Source organism: Nilaparvata lugens, chromosome 5, assembly GCF_014356525.2.
Source record: "Nilaparvata lugens isolate BPH chromosome 5, ASM1435652v1, whole genome shotgun sequence".
NCBI classification, from domain to species: domain Eukaryota; kingdom Metazoa; phylum Arthropoda; class Insecta; order Hemiptera; family Delphacidae; genus Nilaparvata; species Nilaparvata lugens.
In genome coordinates this window covers 71023556-71048505 of record NC_052508.1, presented here as the reverse complement: position 1 = coordinate 71048505, position 24950 = coordinate 71023556, and the positions used below count along the sequence as shown (strand labels likewise).

Here is a 24950-nt window from a genome sequence, read left to right as displayed (position 1 = left end):
TTGTCAAGTCACCGAAGTAAAATCACACTCTCACCCAATTTATGTAAAAGCCAAACCAAAGAGTCGAAACCTGTAATAACTATGAAAAAATGATGAAAGTCTATATTGTTGCAAATACTGTTCAAATCTTAAGAAGTAATATGTGAAATCTTGTATATTTGTTATAGTTATGGGTCTGCTCATAAGCCACCCATGAATGGAAGTTGTGGAGTTGTTTTTAATGAAGGATCCTAAGAGACCTCATTAATTATTGTATTTCGATTGTATCCAATGGAAGGAACAATCAATTATTTATTTTCTCGTAGCCAAAAGTGCACGATATATTGTTTTTAGTGTTAAGTGTTGAGTTTTCGTAGAAGTAAGGAGATGAAATAGTGTATTCATCACAATATCAGATTTTTCAAATAGTCATTGTTTCGACTCGTCTCCCAATTACCTATTTAAAATATCCTGGGGGCTTTTGTGTGATGAATTTTTCAAATAGATCTCATGAAAAGAGAGAAAAATTGTGATTACCTTTTAAAATGAAGAATTTGCTAAAGGAATAGTTAGCGACCGAGCGATAAAGCTTACTTATCAATAACTGTATATTAGATAAGAGTACCGTTCTGTACTGAATATTTTTCTAGGAAAATTATTCAATAAAATTATAATTATTTTGCGAATAAAGCACAAATTATTTATGAATCGCTCACTGATTTTGAGGTTACACTTTGTTTACTATCGATCAGATGTTTTCAAAACAGTTCGAACGCAGCTGACTGATTCAAAGCATCGTCAAATGTCATGCCGGTTTTCATGCAAGGTAAAATATCATTCCTAAAAATTATAAAACTATCAATAAAGGATCAAGAACTTCAAAATAAAAAATAAAATGTATGTATTATTGTTGAAATTATTTATTATTTAAGAAATTATATTATACGTCAGGTCTTATTGTAACTAAATAGGTCATAGCATGAAATTATATTATTGATAAAATGGCAGAAATTAATTATAATAATCTCAAACCTAATAAAAATTGTACAAGAATATTAATTTATTAATAATTTAATTCAACTGAACCACATGGTAATTAAATCTCTATGGCAGGTCTAAGCCAATCACAGTGCATAGAAATAGCACCAAGACGGTGATCGTTTGAAAGCAACACATGTTAATCTATTATCAGACACCAACCCTGCCTTATCAGTTACACTAGCACGTGCACATTGTATGAGAGGAACTATGTCTAGAAGATTAAGCAGTTTTAAGAATTACATAAGTTAAATTATTATTGTAATTAAAGGAATTGTATTCTACTGCTTGCCACTGACGTCATGTTTACGTCACAAGCGTTCTACCAATGGCAAATTTTTATGCAAATTATTACATTGAGATTCTGAGAAGCAAGGTCTAGCCTAAAAGCTTAGAGAAAAGAGCAGCACTTCCCTTTTGAAATCCTTACCGTGTAGATCTCTTTTATAGTTACCAAAGACCTATTTGTGAAAATTTCTTGTTCGATTTTAAATGTTCTATTTGTGAGCCGATATTTTAGGCCAATTTATTTGTTATTCGTAAATTTCTGTTCTCATCAATCGATAAATTTAAAAGATTAAAGTAAATTATCCCTTAATTAATTCGGTGAAGGAGATATTTAAATTAAAATTCCCCACGTGCTGAAATTGAAGCCTGGATTGCCGCCGATCAAACGATATTTGATCTAAAGAAGAAAACCACGACCGCCGAGGAAATTCACGTGAGTTATAAGTTTTAAAAGGGGCCCCAATCTACGCTTCGAAAATATTTCAGTGCAGAAAAAACATAAATTTTTCTTCGTTAAATTATTGGCCACGCCGACAAGCGCTTTTAGTTATTAAGAGCCTAAAATTTATTCATATTAAATTTATAAGAATTTGTAGTTGATTAACTATCCTCCGCTGCCTGAACCACGACCCCGAACATTTTAAAAAAATATTTTCTATAATTCATTTCTCACTATTTTTCAAACTGTTAAATTTTATCAATTGTAAAACTCTGTTGAATCACGCATGGTATCATGCAAGCACAAGAAATTTTTAACTATTCTGTTAATGCTAAATTATTATCAACCTGTAAATCAAATTCTGAACCTGCACTGTACGATTACATATTTTATTATAATATATTTCAGTTTTGTTAATTCGCTTTCTGAGTTCGATTATTTCTTAAGCCTGTCAATTATTGTGTCTGATACGTTCTATCATCATCAAGAACCGATCGAATACGATCATTGGAATAATTGAATTAAGCTGGATACTGGAACAGGTCTAAGTGGATGTAGCGAGTGGGGTCAGATCGAGATATTTATTCTTTGTCCTTACCTGCTCATATATCAGCTTTTATCTGTTACCTACCTCGACTTTGGAGCGAACACATCAATTGTACAGCAGATGCAGCCATAGATCATATAAATTCCTACAATAGAGCTTAAAACCCGACAAGACTCTGTTCTCGAAATATATTCTGAACGATATTTGGTCCAAATACCGTATTTTAATCCTTCAGAATTTATTAGAGACGCAGTCCCGTAAATTATCTACATCGGGATTTTTGCTCGACCTGTATGATTTTGTATGCTCATTCTTCACAGGTAATAATTTTAAGGTATCCGTATTCAGTGTTTAGCGATCGCTACACTACTTATAAAAATTTCATCACAATACAATTTGTCATTAGAAGAATCAAGGGTGAGCGAGCGTTTAGGCCTCCCGCGATTCCGACAATTGTATTGAATCTTGTAGTGAATCAATCAGTCTGGTGTACACTCAGCGTCCACACACGCAATTATAAAATTTATAGCCGCTACACCATTGACTCAATACAAGATTCACTCTACATGTGTGAAGCCTTCAAATCACGCTCCACAGTACTCAAGAGCGGAGCTCGGTCTCCAGATATTATATTATGAACAATAACAGACCTATGTTAATTGAAGACTATACTTTATAAATAAAAATAATGAACAATTATTCTCTTCTGTAATACAATCAACCATACAATTTGACAAGAAAATTGAGATTAGGGTTAAGATAAGCAATCAATTACCTGATAGAGGGAGGTTTTGTACGAGAGACAAGTGTGTGTCTCCGGTGCCCGGCGGAGTATCGACCACTAGACAGTCCAGGTCTCCCCACTCCACCTTCCTCAGCAATTTGTCCAGGGCACTCATCACCATCAAGCCTCTCCACATCACAGCTGACTTCTCTGTCACCAGGAATCCCATCGACATACTGTACAAAGTGTAGACATTGTTGTTGAAAGGAGCACATCTACTATAAATAACTGGTGTACAGCAAATAATTCGAGTCTCAACTTATCAAAAACTAATGATCTACAGTTCACTTTCAACTCTAGGTTCACTGACACCGGCACTTTGAAATTCCTGGGTATTATGCTAGACATGAACTTGAATTGGAAAAGCCACATAGCATACTTTTCTGGAAAGCTAAGTAAAGCGATTTTTGTTTTGCGAAGGCTGATTGATTGATTGATTTTTATTATGACGTGCTAGGTCTCGATAGATACGTTGCACTAAACAACAGTACAATACAAAACAAGTAAACAAGATACAACAGTATTCAAATAAACAAGAATATAAGTATTACAAATAAAAGTAGTTAACTGTTGGAAGTTAAAATAGAATTAAATTAGATAATATAAATAAAGATAATTATAAGTAGATAAACTCAGTCATATTGTGAGTCAAAAGGTTCTAATGAGTGTCTACTACACTCATGTTTATAGTCACTTAGCCTATGGTATTCAACTGTAGGGAAATTGCTCAATGACCATCATACCTTTCAGACTACAAAAAAAGCTATAAGAATTATTTGTCATGCACCACCACTTGCCACATGCAAACCACTTTTCCGAAAATTAGGTGTTCTGACTCTCCCATCTCTATATGAATATATTGGTTTAATGTACATGAAGAAAAACTCTTGTAAATATAATGTAAATGCTGATGTACATAATTATTCCACAAGAGGTAGGCTTAACGTAAGACTTGGTTTTCACCAACAATTGGCATTAAATGTCTATAAATTTGTTTAATAAACTTTCTCTAGAGGTGAGACTCATGGACATCAAACGTTTCAAATCTTACATAAAAGAAGTTCTTGTGGAAAAATGCATATATTCGGTTAATGATTTTTTTGTATGAACTTCATGAGTGTGAATGTTCTACTTTTTTGGCCACAGAAGAACTCACATACATTTAGGTATTACCCGTTTTATAATATCATTTGTTGTGTAACACCATTGTTATTATAATTGTGTTGTGGTGCAGCTGTGCTGTAGTGATTGCTCATGGATCCATTGTTTTTTAAATTATGTGTGGATTGTAGTGTGTAGTATAAGTTTTATCTGTGATAGTTGAGTTCTTCAACTCGTATTTTCATTTTTTAATTAATAATGACGATTGTCTCAACATATTGTATGTTTTATGGCAATAAACGATGATCTGATTTACACAACTATCACAATAAATAGTACACAATAATCTGACGATCCACTTTCAACAAATCATCCGCTATAATATTAATAATTAAATCTTCAATGTTGTTTTCCATCACGAACGGCTTACTATTAAATCACTTTTTTATATTAAATAGAACGAGAACGGGTGGTTGGAGGAGAGAGGAAGCATTGGATAGGGCTTTGTGGAGAGGCAGACTAAGAGGAAGGAATGCCGACCCCATTTAAATGGGATAAGGCACAGCCAAAGAAGAAGAAGATATTAAATAGAACGACTAGCTGTCAAATTTCTTCAATAAATGAATTATTCACTACTGTGACAACGAGATCTTTGGGCAGGTCCGTCATCTTCATATATGAAGATCTCCTTGCCGAAAGATCTAGTTGTCACAGTAAGAGAATAAATTCATTTATTGAAGAAATTTAACTGCTAGTCGTTTTATTTAATATAAAAGGTGAAATAATTAATTCGAATATCCAATGAACGGTACATAAATACGAGAAGGGAATTCGATGAGTGGAACTGTGCAAAAATTGTACCCGGACCGGGAATCGAACCCGTATCTCTTGGTTGCCAGCTGAACGGCTTTCATCCGATCTTGATACATTCAGAAATATGAAGTATTGTGATAAACTGAGTTTAAACGCATAGCATACAGAATAGTCTTACCAACTCATATCTCATCATAATTTCATTTCATTCATTTATCTACTTACTTTACTTTATCTGGCTCTACAGTACTGGGTGGACCTTGGCCTCCTCTACATGACGCCTCCATACATCCCGCTCTTGTGCTCCCTGCCTCCAGTTTGCCACATCTAGCACACAGAGATCTTCTACCATATCGCTGATCCATCTTCTTCTTGGTCTTCCTCTTTTTCGGGTGCCCATCATCCTTTCATCAAGCAGCTTTTGTGGTACTCTTTCATCACTCATTCTTACCACGTGACCCAGCCATTCTATTCTTTTTGCTTTGATACACCTTATAATATTTCTTTCGCCAATTGCTTCATCAATCTCATTGTTAAATCTGGCTCCCCAGTTTCCTTCAACGCAGACCGGTCCCCATATCCTCCTGTACACCTTTCTCTCAAAAGACCTCAACGCTCTTTTATCTTTTCATTTACAGAGACACAAATTCAAATAAAAAAATGAGAGAGAATCAACAGGATAAACCAAAATGTTTCTCTTCCCAATTTTTATAGTAAATATTCTAGATGAGGTTAGACTTTTGAAGTTTGATCATCCGTCTCATTACCCATGCACAAGCCTGAAGCTCATGTGGGCTTCATCCTCATCCAAAAAACTTGGCAATCTGTGATTCTTGATAGCTCTTATGGAATGCCCTCTGTATTATTTAACGATTGATTTAATCAAGCATGAGAAAATTTAATATGAAATAATATTGTAAGTAACAAAAAAATGCTGTATCAATGATTTCTAATACAGTATCTCTATCTAACTTACCATTTTACACCATAGTTGATCAAAGGAATCATCAAGTCATCTGAAAATTAACATGAAATATTATTAAAATATAATAAAAGGATACTCTTAATTTTCTATAAAACTGGTAATAAATATACATGAAATGATTTACAAAGTGGTAATTATTTATCGTTTATTTATTTATCTATCATTCACAATCAACTTAAGGACAAAGAAACAGACTACAGTCCAAAACTCCTTTTTATCCCAATTTCATATGATTTATCACAATAAAAATATTTGCACTTCATTATTTATCACAACAATATTTTTCGTTAAGCTTTTTTATGTTAAGCTTTTAGATCTGATTAAATAAACAGTTTATGTTAAAGTTTTAGATCTAATTCAATAATATTTTGCAGACACATCTATCTCGATAAATTCCATGTCTCACGTCTTATACAATCTCTCTTTGGTTTGTAGGTTTGACTAATACTACAAAAAAATGTAAATTTCTTTCGAAAATTAGTTCAAAAAGTGTTTGAATTTGGTTTAGTTTTAGCTAAGGACGAGAAGAAGAGGTTTAACATAAGTTTGAACAGTTAACAATTTCCAAATATACAGGGTCTTTCTAAATGATTGGCCCTTTTCAAAAATTTGTATTCATTTAAGTAAAAATGTGAAATGGACAACTTTTATACCAATGGAAAGAGAAAGTTTCAAAGTCTTTTTGAATACCTTACAAGTGTTCAATATGGTCTCCGGCTGCTGCACGATCTGCGGAACCGTATCACTGCTGCCGTGCACTCAATAACACCAGATACGCTTTCTCGCGTGTGGGACGAGTTTGGCTACCGCGTAGATGTTTGCCGTGCAGCAGCCGGAGGCCACATTCAACACTTGTAAGGTATTAAAAAAGACTTTGAAACTTTCTCTTTCCATTGGTATAAAAGTTGTCCATTTCACATTTTTACTTAAATAAATACCAATTTTTGAAAAGGGTCCATCATTTAGAAAGACCCAGTACAATATTCTGCATTGAGGTTTGCGATTTTCCAGCATTTTGTAAATAGGTTATTAGTATAAAATGTTCCTAATATTGTTTTAGATTTTTTTATATTGTACAATGTAAAAATACACGAGTTATTGATCGATTGAAACATCGGACATTAGAAAACAGTATCAACTCCTACAAATAAATAAATAAATTGAAATTGAAATCAGAAAAGATCATGAGTCAAAGTACAAACTTGTTTGATCAAATCGCAACATCATAAAACAGATGATGTAATAGAATGCCCCACTTATTTATCATGATTATCTTACGTATTATTGGTCAACAATCTATATTATTTTAAGATTAAATAAATCGACCAAAACGAGATAAATGAAATACTCTGAACCTTCAAAAAACGAATGCTAATAATGCAACAGAAGCTGAATGCGTTGCATCACTATATTTCTCAACCCAATTAAATTTACGGTTCCTTTTCAGATTGGGTGGCTCGTTGGAGTAAGTGATAACGCGCCGGTCTAATAACCAAGAGAACCAGAGTTCGAATCTCGATCGGGGCAGAATTTTTTGACCACAACACAATCACATAGAAACGGCCACCCCGTCTTTCGGAGACGATAAGTCGTCGGTCACAACTACCTAAAAAGTATTCGTAATCTCCCAATATCATCCCTCTCACTCATTACCCACGCACAAGCCTAAGAGCTTAAGATCACCACGCACAAGCCCAAGATCACCCTTAGTATTATTAAAAAAATATATATCATCTAAAAGTTCCAACTAGGAATTTATCAGAATGTTCTATTACATTTATTAACTCAAGCCATCTAAATTCAAAATTTATAGTTTTCATGTTTATTTTGGACTCAAATTTTATAAAAATTGTACACGTGGAATATTCTAACCTTGTCTTGGACTTTGTCACCTATAAATTTGGAAGAAAAATAGTACAAGGACTACCTTATTATTTTATCTGCCAATGTTGTAACATTAGTGTCATTTGCATTGTAAATAAATAATAATAATAAATACAATTTATATAGGCCGAAGAAAAATATAGTCGATCAATGTTTTGATAGATAGATCGATAAATGCCTTCATTTTCACACTTTAAATCATTTCAAGAGATGTGAGCAGAGTTGTGGCAATAACAGCTCCCTCTTCCACTTAACCCACAATTTATTAAGAGTATTTATTTAGAATATATTAATTTTAAGTGAATGTGTTTGAGTAAAATTTAATTTCTAAAACAAAACCTGTTTGAATGATAATTCCTCGCACACAGGCTGTTTCCATGCATGTGAAGAACCTTCTTCAAGTTTTCTGTGGCGTGGTGCAAAAACTACCAATGTCAATTTCTTTTAAAAATGAGTTTAATACACTAATATCGATTATTTTCAGTTCCAGAAGTGCCAATGTCCTATCTCAAAGCAATAAAAAGTTATACATTTCATACTACCAATGTCATGATTGTCTACCAATATTGTCATGTCAATTTGTCTAGCAATCTCGGTAGAGTGCGAAAACTACCAATGAAGACATATGTTTTTAGATTGTCATTGTTACTCCGTGCCAGAACTACCAAATTCGACTTCTGCACTTCTAGCACTCGCATTTCCGTATCGAAATGCCGTAGTTCGAAAATACAAGGTGAACTTTCAAGCTGATTTGTGAGAAAGTTAATATTTTAACATAAGTAGTTCTTGCACCAAGCCAAAGTTTTGTATATGTAAATTGTATATTAAAAGTTAACATTTTGTATATTGCTTATCCTTTTAAGAAGTATAATAAACAGATGGAATTAAATAGAGAATGCATTTATTTAAATGCTAATTAATATATAATTATTATTGAACGAAAATCCTAAATAAATGCTGCAAATCACCCCGAAGACCTCTGCTACTGCAGACATTGATAACAGGGCTAACAGCTAGATGGAAATTCGATGAGAACTACTATCCAAAAATTAGTTGCCAGCCCGGGAATCGAACCCGGTACCTCCCAATTGCCAGTCAGGAATGCTTGCCCTTACACCAAACTGACAATCTCTGGATAGCAGCGCTCATTTTATACGAAGCCATAGCGGCCAACTAGTTACAGATGGAATTAAATAGAGAATGCATTTATTCAAATGCTAATTAATATATAATTATTATTGAACGAAAATCCTAAATAATTTTTTTGGATAGTAGTTCTCATCGAATTTCCATCTAGCTGTTAGCCCTGTTGTCAATGTCTGCAGTAGCAGAGGTCTTCGGGGTGATTTGCAGCATTTATTTAGGATTTTCGTTCAATAATAATTATATATTAATTAGCATTTGAATAAATGCATTCTCTATTTAATTCCATCTGTAACTAGTTGGCCGCTATGGCTTCGTATAAAATGAGCGCTGCTATCCAGAGATTGTCAGTTTGGTGTAAGGGCAAGCATTCCTGACTGGCAATTGGGAGGTACCGGGTTCGATTCCCGGGCTGGCAACTAATTTTTGGATAGTAGTTCTCATCGAATTTCCATCTAGCTGTTAGCCCTGTTGTCAATGTCTGCAGTAGCAGAGGTCTTCGGGGTGTATTGCAGCATTTATTTAGGATTTTCGTTCAATAATAATTAAGTATAATAAAGATAATTTCAATTTTGGAGATTATTATTCAATCACATGAAACTTAATCATTACAATGTATGCATGGAAATAACCTTCAGTCAGTAAATTTAGTAAGACCTTCATTGAGGTATGGTGATTCATTGAGGTTCATCATGAGTGGTATTGAAGGGCCATATACATCAGCATCCAAAAGTCCAATATTCAGGCTCGGCTTGATAGACGCTAGAGCTGTGGCCAAATTGACTGAAAAAGGAAAACATACAACTTGAAGATATTGAAAATGTGAGCAGTGTAGAACACAATATAATTTATAATAAATTTCACACAAATTCAATTGATTGCCTATGTTTAACGCATAATCTGAGATTGCCAGGGCGTGGGTTTTATTTATTTATTTATAATTTACAATCAACTTAAGGACAAGAAAGAAACTACAGTCCAAAACTTCTTTTTATCCCAATTTCATAAAATATATTGTCCAAATAAAGGTTTTGTAAGATGGTACATCGTTAATGTATGAGAACGCTCAAAATGTGAGGTCTATAGTGAGGTCCACGTTATAATGACAGTGTATGATTTGCAATGATGTTGCTATCCTTGTCTATCGTTCAACAAAGCAGATGGCGCCATCTCTTTCACGCATTGCGATGTTGCCACATCGTTTATCAACAATGTAGAAATTTAACTAATTGACAAAATATTTAATCTCAATCATAAAAATTTATAATTACATCTTGATAAAATATATTTTCTTGACAAATAAAATATGATTAACTATTTTCAACAATAATGATCAGTTAAGGCTGTGCAAAGGCTAAAAGTAAACTTTCTACTGGTGATATTTTTCAAAGTTTTTCGATTTGTATACTATCAAGCTATCAAAATGAAAAAGTTTTCTCAGGAAAACATTTTTTTTTCTGATCATTAATTTTTGAGATATGAGCGCCTGAGGTTTGAATTTTTCGGACAGAACATTTAAAATTCGGTAAGATATAAATCCATGAGATTTAGAGGAGGAGGCTTCATGGTATTGTTGATCTAGTAAAAAAAAAATTTCTGAAAATATCAAATTTTGAGAAAGTTATTCAATTTACCAAAAATAACTCAACTAAAAGTTATTATTTTTTTTAGTAAATTGAACAACTCTCTTAAGAATAAATATTGTCAGAAATTTTTTGTTTTACTAGATCAACAATACCACGTAGAATCTATCCTCTAAATCTCATGGATTTATCATTTACCGAATTTGAAATGTTCTGTCCCAAAAATTTAAACTTTAGGCGCTCATATCTCAAAAAGTAATGATCAGAAAAAAAACATTTCCTGATACAACTTTTCATTTTCATAGCTTGATGATATACAAATCGAAAAACTATGAAAAATATCACCAGTAAAAAGTTTATTTTTAGCCTTTGCACAGCCTTAATTTCATCAGATATATTACCAGTATCAGCTGTTTGGGTGGCAAGGCTCAGGTCTGGCAACCCTTTTCTCCTATCTTCCTACACTGCCATTATAACGTGGACCTCACTATTCCTATGTTTGAAGATTTTTATGATTTAACTAGCCGTCAGGCTCGCTTCGCTCGCCATATCCGTCTAGCCAGGGGGCTCCGCCCCCTGGACCCCCGACTGGATCGTCCAAAAATGGGATCAGCGGGCTCGCTTCGCTCGCCTGCATGTAGACCTCAGCGGAACCTCTGTACCGAATTTGAATGTATTATATCAATTTGATCTCGAAAAACACCTGTTACTATATCGGCGTATCTTTGGCGAACAAAATTCTTCCACCTTAGCTAAACCTGTGTACTGAATTTAATATATTTCCATCAATTATTGAAAAAGGTGAGGAAACGCAGAAAAGCTGAGAAAACGCTGATTTTGGATAATTGGATAAATTGGTATTTAGGAGGTCCTGGATAAATGCATTTCAATCTTCAATTTGGTGCCAACCTAACAAAGTCAACTCAACTTAATGCCAACCTGACAAAATTTTTAATTTAGTTACCAGAATAACTGTTTCGAAGAGGTACTCTCTCTAGATTAGTTCTTAGATTAGTTCTATATTAACATATGGTATGGACATTTCAATTATAATTTTAATATATTGGAATAAGAAGAATATACATGCTAAAAGACGAACTTTAAACCCTTAAAAACCACCCTTAGAGTTAAAATATCGCCAAAAGATTTCTTAGTGCGCCTCTAAAGGGCCAACTGAACATACGTACCAAATTTGAACGTTTTTGGTCCGGTAGATTTTCAGTTCTGCGAGTGAGTGAGTGAGTGAGTGAGTCAGTCAGTCAGTGAGTGCCATTTCGCTTTTATATATATATATATATATAGATAATAATAAGATTGATTATGACAGCCTAGATTTCATGAAGAGTAATGTATTATAATAAATCTACAAAGATAAAGAATTCTTTAAACTCTAAAGGATTAGAGACCGCAGACTGCGTCCTCAAAATTCTTGGGGGTGAGGGGCTCAAATCAAATCATGGGGGTCCTAAATAATCGTGATTAAAATGAGTACTGACGAAATTGTTTTCGTATAGGGGCGGGTGATGATTTTTTATCTGAATTTAGGGGGTTGGTGGTCACCCCTGTACATATTCATTGAAAATATTTCAAGAAAGAATTATGGAACCAATAGAGGTATTGTATAATATTTTAAGCGACCCATAGACGCTCAATATCATTGTATAATATTGTTATGAATGGGCCTTGAGACGGTTGACGCGACGGAAGCAGGGGCCAGGGGCTTCTAGATTCTTCCAGCGCATTCTGGTTCGGCTTACGGAGCTGACGACCAATGATTAACGCAGTCTAGAAGTCTCTGGCAACCTCCATACGCTACGATTGGTCGGACGTGTTCGCCACCTCTATATTATTCTCGAGACTTCTGTTGCCCATTTAAAATTGCGCGTGTTTCACTAGTTAGTGACTTAACGTACGCTTGTGATAATTCTGTGTAATTTATTACGTAGTTTATCAGTTTATATATAGTTGTGTCTAGTTTTTTTCCTCGTGTGTATTAGTGTTATAAGTATATAAATCTAATCAGTATAAACCGCCTCAAGTGTTTTATTAGTTTAGAAGCCCGCAACAATATAGAACCTACTTTATAACATCATGCAAAACAATTATATTATAATAAACATATCATATATACTGAGGTCTGATGTTATAAGTAGGTACTTACTGTATTGTAAAATAATGTTGAGGGTCTATTTGGTGCTTTACAGCTATCAAAAAATTGAAATATCCCACCTGCAGTTGTCGATTTCCCGACTCCACCTTTGCCGGATGCAATGAGTAAGATGTGCTTTACGCCAGGAATGGGTTTTTGTTTAGGAAGATTTCTTGCCATTAATGCAGCTCTCCGCTTTTCCTCCATAGCATCAGTTGCTTTATAGCATTTTTGAGTATAAAGTTGCTGAGGAAAATAATAAATATCCAACTATTATCAGCTTATTAAATGAGCGTCCACCAATAAGAAAACATTTCTGATTATGTTTATAGACAGTGCTGCTCTGAAAACTACCTGAATAATATTAAAATTACAATTTCCATCATTCTGTTATTCTATTATTTAATAGTTTATTATTAAAATTTGATAATAAATAGAATAACAGAATGATGGAAATTGTAATTTTTAATTACTATTCAGGTACTTTTCAGAGCAGCCATGTCTATAAACATAATCAGAAATGTTTTCTTATTGGTGGACGCTCATTTCTATACGTACTTTACTTCATATACGGTATGTTATAAGTAATCATTTATAATTTGATTGTATGGTACTCATTTATACACTAAGGGCCGATTTTCGAGCTCGGGATTTAGTAAAATTCAAGACTTTAAACAGCTGGAGTCAGAAAATTGGCTCTCCGAAACGGGGCGTGGTCGCAGTCCACGTTTGAATTAAATTTTGAAAAACTAGAAAATTGAACACAAAATAAAATAAAGAGAAAATTGTGTAGTTTCGAATTATTTGGGAATGAAATAAAAACACATAGATGTTGTCAGTTTTCTACACTTTAATTTGGTACACGACCATGGTTTCGTGACCACACAGGTCACATTTTCAAGCTGACTAAAACAGTTTTAGTCAGCTTGAAAATGTGACCTGTGTGGTCACGAAACCATGGTCGTGTACCAAATTAAAGTGTAGAAAACTGACAACATCTATGTGTTTTTATTTCATCATGGAACGTTTCTACAACATCGACCACAACACAGTTGAAGTTTTATTTGGGAATGTTTCATTTCGTCAAGGAAAATCGTTTCCAATTATAGAAATGAGAAAATAAAGATTTTCATAAAAAAACTGAGACTAAGCCAATTTTCTGACTCCATCTTTTTAAAGTCTAGAGCTTAGCTGAATCTCGAGCTCGGAAGCCGGCCCTTATTCTTCACCAAGACCAGCGGACCCGGATAGATTGTGGCGAAAAATAAGAATAAACTTTTCTTGGAGTTAAGTCATGTCTCTAACTTGAGTTTCAAAGATGGCATAGTGACTGTGACTTTGAAGAACTCATGTATCCATGGAAAAGGGGTTTCTTTAAACTATCACGTCAACTTCACCCTAAATTCCTCGCTACTCATGGCTGTTAACTGTCTATAGTGAGGAGATCAACGTTGCCGATCCTCGGTCTTGTCAATGCCTTCTATAGACGGTAGGTAGTTGATACAGGTTTATTGATGTAATATTGACTATTCATTGTTGTTTAAAATAAAAAATTATATTTTATCAAGCAAGAAATTATTTTTTTCAATAATTTCATAATAAATTTTCATAATTAGGATGAAATATTTCGTTAATTAATTATTAATTCTACATTGTTAGAAGACGATCTGGCAACAGAGCAAAGCGAGAAAGAGATAGCGCTATCCGCTTTGTTGAATGATAGACAAGGATAGCAATACCATTGCTAGTATTTAACACTGCCATTATAACGTGGACCTGACTACAGGCAGCTTAATGAAAATGTTTAGAGCCATATTAGTAAATGAGTCTCATGTCTTAGTCAGTCGGCAATAAGGCATGTCAATCATGCAAAACCATTTTGTGTGGAATGGTTATGACTATGTAAGTCTCTGCTCAAGTTGGCTCAAAGAGAAAGCTATGGGTTACATGAGTTCTTCGAGTCACAGTGACTATGCAATCTTGAAAACTCAATCTTGTAGTCATGAGTTACTCCAAGAAAAGTTTATTATTATTTTCTTGACATAATCTATCCGGCCTCCTGGTCTTGGTGGAGAATAAGTGTATTCAGTGAGTGTATTCAGTTGTACACGTCAAAATTTACCTTGACATGCAGAGCACTTAAATATGTATAACAGCTAAAAATAGTTATTAATCCAGTAGACTTGAAGCTGTATGAGCTCCCTAAGTAGGTGATCACTCGCCCCAGCTTCTTACATATTCTCACAATATGGCGATTGCAAGTGAATATAGGATCAATGATACATCCAAGGAGGGACACACTCAGAGAGTCAGGGTTATGCTGTGCCAATGAACAGAGAAGCCTCTGAGTCTTGCCAAGATTTAATTGAAGCGTGTTTGTTTCCAGCTACATCCTTGTTTCACCACACACAAATTTTGCCACCTCTAGATCCTGTGCTGGATATGGATCAGAAGAAATTATGAAAGTGTCATCTACAAAAGTTAATGCTCTCCCTTCTATCAAAAACAGCAAGGGTCCCAAAACTGAACCCTGCGGGACACCATGTCTGAAAAGCAATTTCTGTGACTTTGATCCTCCCTAAGAAAGGACCTACCAATCTGCCATCAAGATAAAACTTTGCAGTCTGGAGAACAGCATCTCAACACCATAGTTCTCATCTTATTAAGCACAATCCCATGCAACACAAAGTCAAAGGCCTTGCTCAGATCACACAAGGTCTGAGACACAGGATTTCTGTCATCAGAGAAGAATTCCCAAATTATATTGCTCTTGGTAATTTGGATTTTTATTTACATACATCAATGTCTATCACTCTTTTAAGGCTCTCTTGTCAATCAAACCTACAATTCTTGGATTGAATAAATCGAATATAATAAGAAAAAATAACTTACCGGAATCTTTGTTATTTCACGAAAAACAAAGAGGTTTATAGTTTGTACAGCTTTCATTGACTTCATGATTTTACAACGGTCTACCTCTACTTGTAATGTAAATAGTTAAAACAAAAACTGTAAAAAATCATATCAATGTCATTTTAAAGTTTATCTGATTCGTATTTTAATGGTTTGGAATGTTGCAAAAAAATGAAATCACGCTGTTAATGGGTGCTTCTGTTACAAGGGTAATTCTAAATTGTAACATAACCTAACTTTTCATTTACAACTACAAACTACAAACACAAGACAGCTGATATACAGACGACTCACAGCTGAGATGATATTATAGTGCCTTTTGCATCTTAGTTTAAAATTCAATTATCAAGGTAGCATTATTACTTATTTTGTTTTTATGTGTTGATTTGAGGTTATTGGAACTGCTGTTAAATTGTAATATTTAAATTTACAGCTTTACCTTCTTTATCAATCAGGCTGTACAAGTTATTAAAAGAGCATAAGTTATGCTGATTCCTCTGTTTCCCACTTTGGCTCCCAAAGTTACAGACCCATTGTGGTTTAACGTTGATAAGCCAAGAAACGATGAAACTGAACTATTTCATTGGAACAAGAGCATTCATCTTGGGTAAGATGATCATAATATTAATAATTAGTCTTACCTCTTTTCAACAATAGATTCTAAATGAAATTAATATGTTAGACTCTTTACCAGGTTATCATGACCATGATAGCAGAAATTGTTAGGTTCAAGGGTATGATCACATTGGATGCACTTATGTACAAGTGCACGCAAGAACTTGCATCAACATGCGTGCAGATAAGAAACAAAAACTGGAAAGAGCTATAGAAACAGTCACACTGAAAGCATTTACTTGCTTGTAGGGCTCAGCGACAAACAAGTTACCAGTTTCTTTCCAGATTTTGTTTCTCATCTGCATGCGTGCATCCAATGTGATCATACCGTAACGCTTCTATTATACAACTTCCACACTTATCAAGTGTGTACAAGTAAATGCGACAAAGAGCACGAGAGTGGATGTCTACTATGCCAGCGCTCGTCTTCACTGTTGGCCATTTTGCAATAGTGTAGCCTACACATTAGTGTCTAGTCCAAACTCGTCAAATCGTTTTCCAAGCTGGTCAACAATCCACACTGCAATGTGACGAGTGCCTGACAAAAGTGTTAATGGAGTATATTTTGTGGATTCTCAGCTGGGTAGCCTACTTGCTTCCGCTTGGCCTGACCTTTGCTCGCCTTGTCTTGACAAAAGTCGGAGCGAAGGCAAGCATTAACATAGAAGCCATCCACACTCTCGCGCTCGTCGTCATTTGTAAACACTTGGCAAGAGTGCGGTCACCAACTAACCAGTAGCGATGGGGCCCGGTAGCCAAAGTGTGGCTATGTCGCTGGCTACCCTTGTGTGATAACATCCATAGGAATCAATGATGCATAATATACTGAGCAGACAGTACCCATTTTCAAGAATTGTTAGAAGTTCGAATGTAAATGTGAGGTAAGGTACCTAGTATCATAAAGAAAAGATAGCATGAGAAGATATTCCGTGGTATAGGGCGTTTTCAACAAATCGTATGAATTTTTATGTTTAAAATTTCAATGTCTCTCAAGCCGATAATCCTAGGGGTTCTTTTTTGTGAAGCTATGTAATGCTGATCACTCTCATCTCTCATACAGTGCCTTTCTTACTCTCTCACCTGTTCAAAACAGTAATAATCGACAGATAATCCTACGGGGTTCTTTTTTGTGAAGCTATGTGATGCTGACAGTTTCGCTTACAGTGCCGTTCTTACACTCTCACCTGGTCAAAACAGTAAAATCAACAGTAGTCGGCTTGAGTTGACAAAAAAACCAGTTTCAAATTTGGAACATACACGACATATGCCAACCTTGTTCTTATGCTATATTTTCTCTTTGAAAAGATAGACTTATCTAAAAGGGGGACTTATGCAATATTTCCTCTATGCTAGTATTAGGAGAGGCAAATATTTCTTCGTTTGTAGACTTCATGGAGGGTGATCCTGAAGCTCTGGAAGTTTTAGACTTGTATGCATTGTGATAATCATTGCTATAGGGAGGTCCACATTATAATGGCAGTGGAGAAAGATAGAAGAACAGCTTTGCCCAGTGTCTGCCTTAAATAACTATATTTCTACATTGTTTTAAAAACGGATTTGGCAACATAGCGGAGCTAGAAAAGGATATAGCTATAATCTGCTTTGTCGAATGATAGACAAGGATAGCAACAGTAATAATAATTAAATACTGCCATAATAACGTGGACCTCACTAAAGTCGTTATGTTGCAAACAAGCGATCACCTAGAAAGAATGGTCTGTTGGGAGATATGCAGCATATGGTTTCAGAAGGGGGAAGTCGACCACCTCAGCTAAACTCTGACAATATCCATAAGGTGAGCCGTCCACTGGAACCGATTTCGTCCGAACTAGCATCGGCCGAAAACTACCGAACTCGTTCGAACGATCCCCCAATGAAGAATGCTATAGATGCTCGTCCATTGCAACAGGTTCATATGTCCGTGCACGGCCGATCAAGTTTTCGATCCGAATTGAATGGGATTTTCCGGCTCTATTTTCAAAATCTCAATATAATCATTGTTTTACGAAACATTTTGGTGGATATGATAGTAGTTAATTCAATAATTGGCAACTAGACTGACATAAACGGTTCCAATGCACGACCATATTCGGCCGAATTAACGGCCGGCAGATTCGTCCGATCCAACGGCCGAACGTATCGGTTGAATACGGTTCCAGTGGACGGCTTTCGAGAAGAATAGTTCAGTCAACCTGTTGCTCTGTAATCTCACTAAGACCTCCGACTGTGTATCTCATGACAACAGAAGCTCTCCATGGCTGAGAATCTTTCGCAGTTCGGGCATTCACATGCCAGTGTATTTCCGTAAGCAGGAGACGATTCTTGAGAAGCTTGTGAGTCTGGGATTCTAATCCCTGGATGAAGAGGCGATTCAGTGTTTTTTGAGTTCTATGACTGACCTCCCATCTTGATCTGGGGTTTTGTTATCAAGTTTTTACATTTTGACGCAATCTATCCAGCAAGTGCTGGTATGGATGGAAATTACTGAATTCACAGTATGTGGTCATTAAATGTTGGCTTCTCTGCTGTAGGTAAGGAGCAACATATCAATTCCACAGTAAAGGGAGCAAGTGCACTCTTGAAACACTCGAAGGATGACAAATTTTTGAAGTGTCACGTTGTAGCCCGGAGGTCCCCCCCACAGGTTCAAGAGTGCAAATCCCCCATTATAGACTGACTTCTTCCTTCCCCCCCAAGATTGGTCACCAACCCCCAGCGGTTATAAATGAGAATTAATTAAATTTAGTTGTACTTTCAACGGATACGCTGGCTTGGGCATGTTGAGAGGATGAATAGAGAAAGGGCATATTGGAGGCAAGAATTGAAGGCACAAGAAGAAGAGGAGACCAGGAGGATTGCTGGAAGATGTGGAGAGAGATCTGGGAATTAGGGATGGAAGAGAGCTGTTGGAGATAGAGACGATGGAAAGGAATTGTCATAGGAGTCAAGGTCCACATAGGAGTGTAGTGCTAAAGGAAGAAGAATTAAATTTAGATTCAATATTAATATAATACACGTGACTAATTGGCAACGTCTAAAGGTAAAGGGGACTCATCTGTTCCATTTACATCTCACTATTTTCGTGCCTCTATCTACTCGGAGGGTAGCCAATAATGAAACAAAAACAATTTTATTATGTTTGTCCTTGAAACTTGAATACAGAGAATTAATTTCACATGATATACTGTATTATCATCTATTAAATTTCGATTTTCGAGATGTTTCTGTTATTTTTCTAATGTTGTTTACTGACCTATTGATTGAATTTACACTTTCTTTCAGCTCGCAAGCCTTGGTCAAAAAGATTGCGACGTGATACCTATTGGGAAAACAGCTTTTGAGGTAAGACTAGTTGACTACTTGTTGTAGAACAGCTCTTTGGATTCATTTATTTTTGAAATGCGACTGTACTCAAATGATAAAAGTAGCAGTGATAAGAGGTAAAGGTAGAGAAATTTACATTTCAATATTTTAAATAGAACTCTTATAACAGAGAATCGGCAACCCTGTAGTCCTATAATTCCTACTGACTTTATTACGTGATTCTTACTTAGGAAAATGTTTGTACACTACTTTCAAAACCCATTAAAAACGGTTTATCTGGTAATTTATTATTTCTTAATTTATTCAAAGTGCGGTGATATTAAGTGAAATATTTGACTATAATTTGGTGTTCTAATCATTCTAAATTCAAAATTTCTAGCTCGAATAAATAATTGGACAAAAATTGAACTTTAACTTCCTACAGTAAGAACATAACCAATTTTTTCGGACATATTATTTATCAAAATTTGGGAACAATAGTTTTGGGCTTTGCCTGTTGTTCTGTATATTCATATTATTTGTAATTGTATCACCAAATAAATAAATAAATTTCTATTTCCATCGAAATGAGGTTCAATCGGATACCTGTAGTGAATTTTTAAATTTATATATATTTTAAAAAAATAAGTTTTGATGTGATTGCTTCAGAATCAAGATGAAGAAGAGGAAGACGATGAGGAAGAAGACGATAATGACGAGACAGAGAGCGACACTCATGATGAAGAAGATGACGATCTGGACATGGAAGTCACCTATGAGAGAGACTCGCCCGACGTTTGCATAAGAATGACTTCGGGTCCAAGGTGATCCTCCCACTTAATCACATCAACCACTATCAAAATAAAATGTACATTTTGTCGTATCTTCAAACTAGGCCATAAAACTCAAGTAGTATCTAAAAATAACATCTTAATGCTATAAATTCATGTTTTCAAAGTGTTACATTACTGATTGTCACTACAAATTCATGTAATAAGAAAGTCATATTAAGCAAGTTTGTTGGTTTCTGTAAACATTGGAATCGTGTTTCATACACGAATAAGTATTTAGTTATTTTAATGCGTATAAAATGCTGAAATACTGTTAGGATAAGATTCTGTTGATTTTTTATATAATGAATTAAACGATTTTAAAAACTTGAAAATTAGAATTACTGTTGTTAGTTATTCAGCTAAGTTTCATTCTCCGTTTATCATTACATTTTAAAGGTAGGTGCACACAGATCGTCATCGGACAGACGGCACGCATCGGACGATTAGATTTGATGCATTGTTTTCTATTTGAGTGCGCATGCCGATGCGGGTAGGTATGCGCACTCCATTGAAACAATGCATCAAATCTAATCTCGTCCGATGCGTGCCGTCCGTCCGATGACGATCTGTGTGCGCCTACCTTTAGTAGGTGCGGTAGTATCCGCATGCCGATGCGGATAGGTATGCGCACTCCAATTGAAAACAATGCATCAAATATAATCGTCCGATGCGTGTCGTCCGTCCGATGACGATCTGTGTGCGCCTACCTTTTAGGTACATTTCTTTTGTGCGTAAACACCCGCAGTCGATAACGACAAGCATTTTGACATTCATATTGTTCAAATTTCAAATGTGCTAAAACAGCTGATCAAATTTCTAATAATATCAACATATTGCCATTTAAAAGTATAAACTCAACCTCCCCCATTAAACATAATTGAATATAATATTTTAGGTTATTTAGAGAAATTGAAATCTACCCAATCTGAGATCCTCACCCTGTCGTGGTCGACGACGGCATTTACGCACAAACGAAACCCCAGCTTGAGGGTGCGCGCATAAATTAGTAAAGAGAGAAGAGGTCCTCATAAGGCATTTCGAGGAGGGATCAGTTTTCTTCTTTCGATCTTTAGAAACATAAACTCTGTTGTCTTTACGCGATGCCTCTTTTGAATCTCTAAATGGAGACCTCTACCCTCTTGGGTAGAATTACTCCTCCGTGGGTTAAATGGAAGAGGGGGCTTTTATTGCCTCAATTTCGCCCACATCACTTTTATTGTGAAGTGTAAATAAAAGTCATTTATCTATCTATCTATCTCTTCACTAAGCTATATCTCGAGTCACTTGAAATAAAACCAGAAAATAAGTACAGTAATTACAATGTTGTTGTTAGGATAGAAACAATAATAACTCAGGCTCAGGAAAATGACTATCACAGTAAAAATTGGTCAAGACATATTGCAATTTCATTTATTGTTTTATAAGAAATTCAAAATGGTGTCAGCACAAGATTATTTCGCTATATAATTGGAATCTCTTGAATAGCTTTGCAAAAAAGGATGGAAGTTTAAACTGAAGAATGATATTGATGAAAGTTCGATTGACTATCATTGAAAAAGCTAAAATTTTACATACTTGAATAGGGTAGATCCTAATGGAATCTACATTAGTTAGGTCCTAATTTCGATTGAATACAAAACATTCTAATTGAGAACTTAAATTCAGCATAACTGAATTGTTTTGACGCAACCGGTTGTCAAGTTCAGTGGAAAGGTTTGCTGAACATTCATTCCCCCGTAATACTGAAAAAAAGAAAAATCAGTAAAATAGAAAATAGTAGAAAAATATATAATAGTGTATATAATAGAAAATAGTAGAATAGTAAAGATTACTTGATTTTATAGCAGTTGTGAATCAACTAATTTAAAATCACTTTTGAACAATTAAATTACGACGTAGCAGTCAGATATAACAGTCATATCTGACTGCTATGACGTAATGTAATTGTTCAAAAGTAGTTATTAACAAGCAGTTCGTAATGAAACAAATATTGAAGAGTAATTTTAAATGTTGGATTTAATCCCCAACTAAAGATAAGATTTACAAATTGAGTGTACTAATGAGAATCGTGGAATATATGAATAAAAATATATCTTCTGAATGTTCTGAATTACAGTATCTATATAATTATATAAAAGCGAAATGGCACTCACTCACTGACTGACTGACTCACTCACTCACTCGCAGAACTGAAAATCTACCGGACCAAAAACGTTCAAATTTGGTTCAGTTGGCCCTTTAGAGGCGCACTAAGAAATCTTTTGGCAATATTTTAACTCTAAGGGTGGTTTTAAAGGGTTTAAAGTTCGTCTTTTAGCATGTATATTCTTCTTATTCTCTTAATTATAATTGAAAAATGTCCATACCATAATATGTTAATATAGAACTAATATAGAGTTAATCTAGAGAGAGTACCTCTTCGAAACAGTTGTTAACTGGTAACTAAATTAATAATTTTGTCAGGTTGGCATTAAGTTGAGTTGACTTTGTTAGGTTGGCACCAAGTTGAAGATTGAAATGCATTTATCGCGGAAAAATTGATTGGGCACTGCTACTTCAATCAGAGCTATTCCTGAGAATATTATATTACTAGCCGTCAGGCTCGCTTCGCTCGCCATATTCGTTTAGCCAGATGTTTAGTCTGGACCCCCGACTGGATCGTCCTACAAATTGAAAATACAGGCGAGCCTGCTGATCTCATTCTTGGACGATCCAGTCGGGGGTCCAGGGGGCGGAGCCCCCTGGCAAGTCGGATATGGCGAGCGAAGCGAGCATGACGGCTAGTGTATGTATATAGATGAAGTGGTCCAAGGTATTCAGAAAGAAATATTTATCTATCTACATTGGATGTGACCTATACCTATACAAATTCCTATTGTTAACAAGATACTTCATCAGATTTACCGGTATCAGCTATATTCTATAGAAGGCAGTGGCAATGCAGAGAATCGGCAACACTGTTCCACAAAAGGTGTAACAGCCGAAGACCATAGACTTACATCACCAGCAATGGCAAGGTCATCCTGGTCAAGCACTTGGCAAAAGGCTGCTGGCAGATGCAAGGCCTTGCTTCACCAGCTGGCTGTTGAGTCTGGGTAGAGGTCAGGTCAAGCAGTTGATTGCCTTGATAACTGGACACGGTCACTTCAGGAGGCATCTCCACACAATTGGACTCAGAAATGAAAGCCAGATGTGTAGGCTTTGTAATCAGTCTGAAGAGACTGCCAAGCATATCATGCTTGATTGTGAAAGACTAGGGGCTAGGAGAAGGGTTCTGTTTGGCTGCAAGCAACCAGGTGAGGAATGGGATGTTGGTATAGGGAAAACTCCTGGACCTTGTAAAGGACACAGGATTTGGTATGCCCAACTAACATACTTGGGACACACAATAAGCTTCGGTTGACGTGTGAGGTTCTGTGAACCTTTGGATCTTTGAATCCATCCCTTCAAAAACAAACATAAGACCATAGATTATAAATGAAATTTGAATCAAAAATTTTCCGGTTTTATTTATTTTTATCGATCTTAGTTTTCTAGATATATAGATTTTTTCAAAAACGTCGATAATTAAAAAAAAGTATTTGTCAATTAATTCTAAGGATATGATTGGGAAAAAGAAGAAATTACCAATAACATTAAGTTGAATTGACTTTGTTAGGTTGGCACCAAGTTGAAGATTGAAATGCATTTATCGCGGAAAATTGATTGGGCACTGCTACTTCAATCAGAGCTATTCCTGGGAATATTATAGAGGAGTGCATGCGTGGTGTTTGCTACACCAGTTATGTTATTTTATTTCAATTTGTACAATGTTTGTTTTTGGTCGAATAAATTATTATTATTATTAATAAGATTCAAACAATTTGTACCTTTGTTTGACGTTTCGAATTTTTTATGAGCGCTCAAAGTTTATTCGTCGAGTTCAAAACCAGTTTGAACGTTTATAAAATGTTCAAAAACGATAAACAATGGAACAAATATTATATGAAGATTCGAATGAGTCATTGTCAATATTGTAGAACAGTTCCATAATTGAATAAAAACACACATATGTTGTCAACTTGACAATGTGACCGTGTGGTCACGAAACCATGGTCGTGTACCGAATAAAACTGTGTAGAATTTGACAACATATGTGTGTTTTTATTCAATTATTATATGAAGCTTATTGGAAATTATTTATTAGTCCTCTTTCCTATGATATCCATGGATTATCGGATTGATAGTTATAGATTAGATCTTGACTTATGGTTTTCCAGTTATTGACGTTTTTCAAAAATATCGAAAGGTCGATATATCTCGTAAAATAAAGTCGATAAAAGAAACTTTTACTATTAATTTTTGTTGAAAATTTCACATAGAATCCATGGTTTTCGGCTGATACATCTTTTGTGGAATAGGTACCCTGTATATTATTTATTTATTTATTTTATTATTATAATTTTTACAAGAAGCACTGAATGGGAGAGAAAAACTAAGGATACTCCTTGTACTATTTCTCTCCCAAATTTTGATAATAATTTAAAAGTAAGTCCGAAATGAGGTTATGATTC

At 35.1% G+C, this 24950-nt stretch overlaps 1 protein-coding gene and 1 pseudogene across 1 annotated transcript in view; one reads left to right on the top strand and one right to left on the bottom strand.

The window, feature by feature from the left end:
- The window catches only part of LOC111045531, a 67889-nt gene that overhangs the window by 3638 nt on the left and 39301 nt on the right, over positions 1 to 24950 (bottom strand). Inside the window, exons 9-13 of the mRNA XM_039429594.1 lie at positions 16854 to 16966; positions 12814 to 12979; positions 9659 to 9784; positions 5966 to 6005; positions 3067 to 3251 (exon numbers count right to left, since the gene is read on the bottom strand). Of these exons, the coding sequence (XP_039285528.1) occupies positions 3067 to 3251; positions 5966 to 6005; positions 9659 to 9784; positions 12814 to 12979; positions 16854 to 16966 (630 nt within the window). The remainder of the gene's footprint in view (positions 1 to 3066; positions 3252 to 5965; positions 6006 to 9658; positions 9785 to 12813; positions 12980 to 16853; positions 16967 to 24950) is intronic.
- LOC120351506 lies at positions 16071 to 20735 on the top strand (annotated as a pseudogene).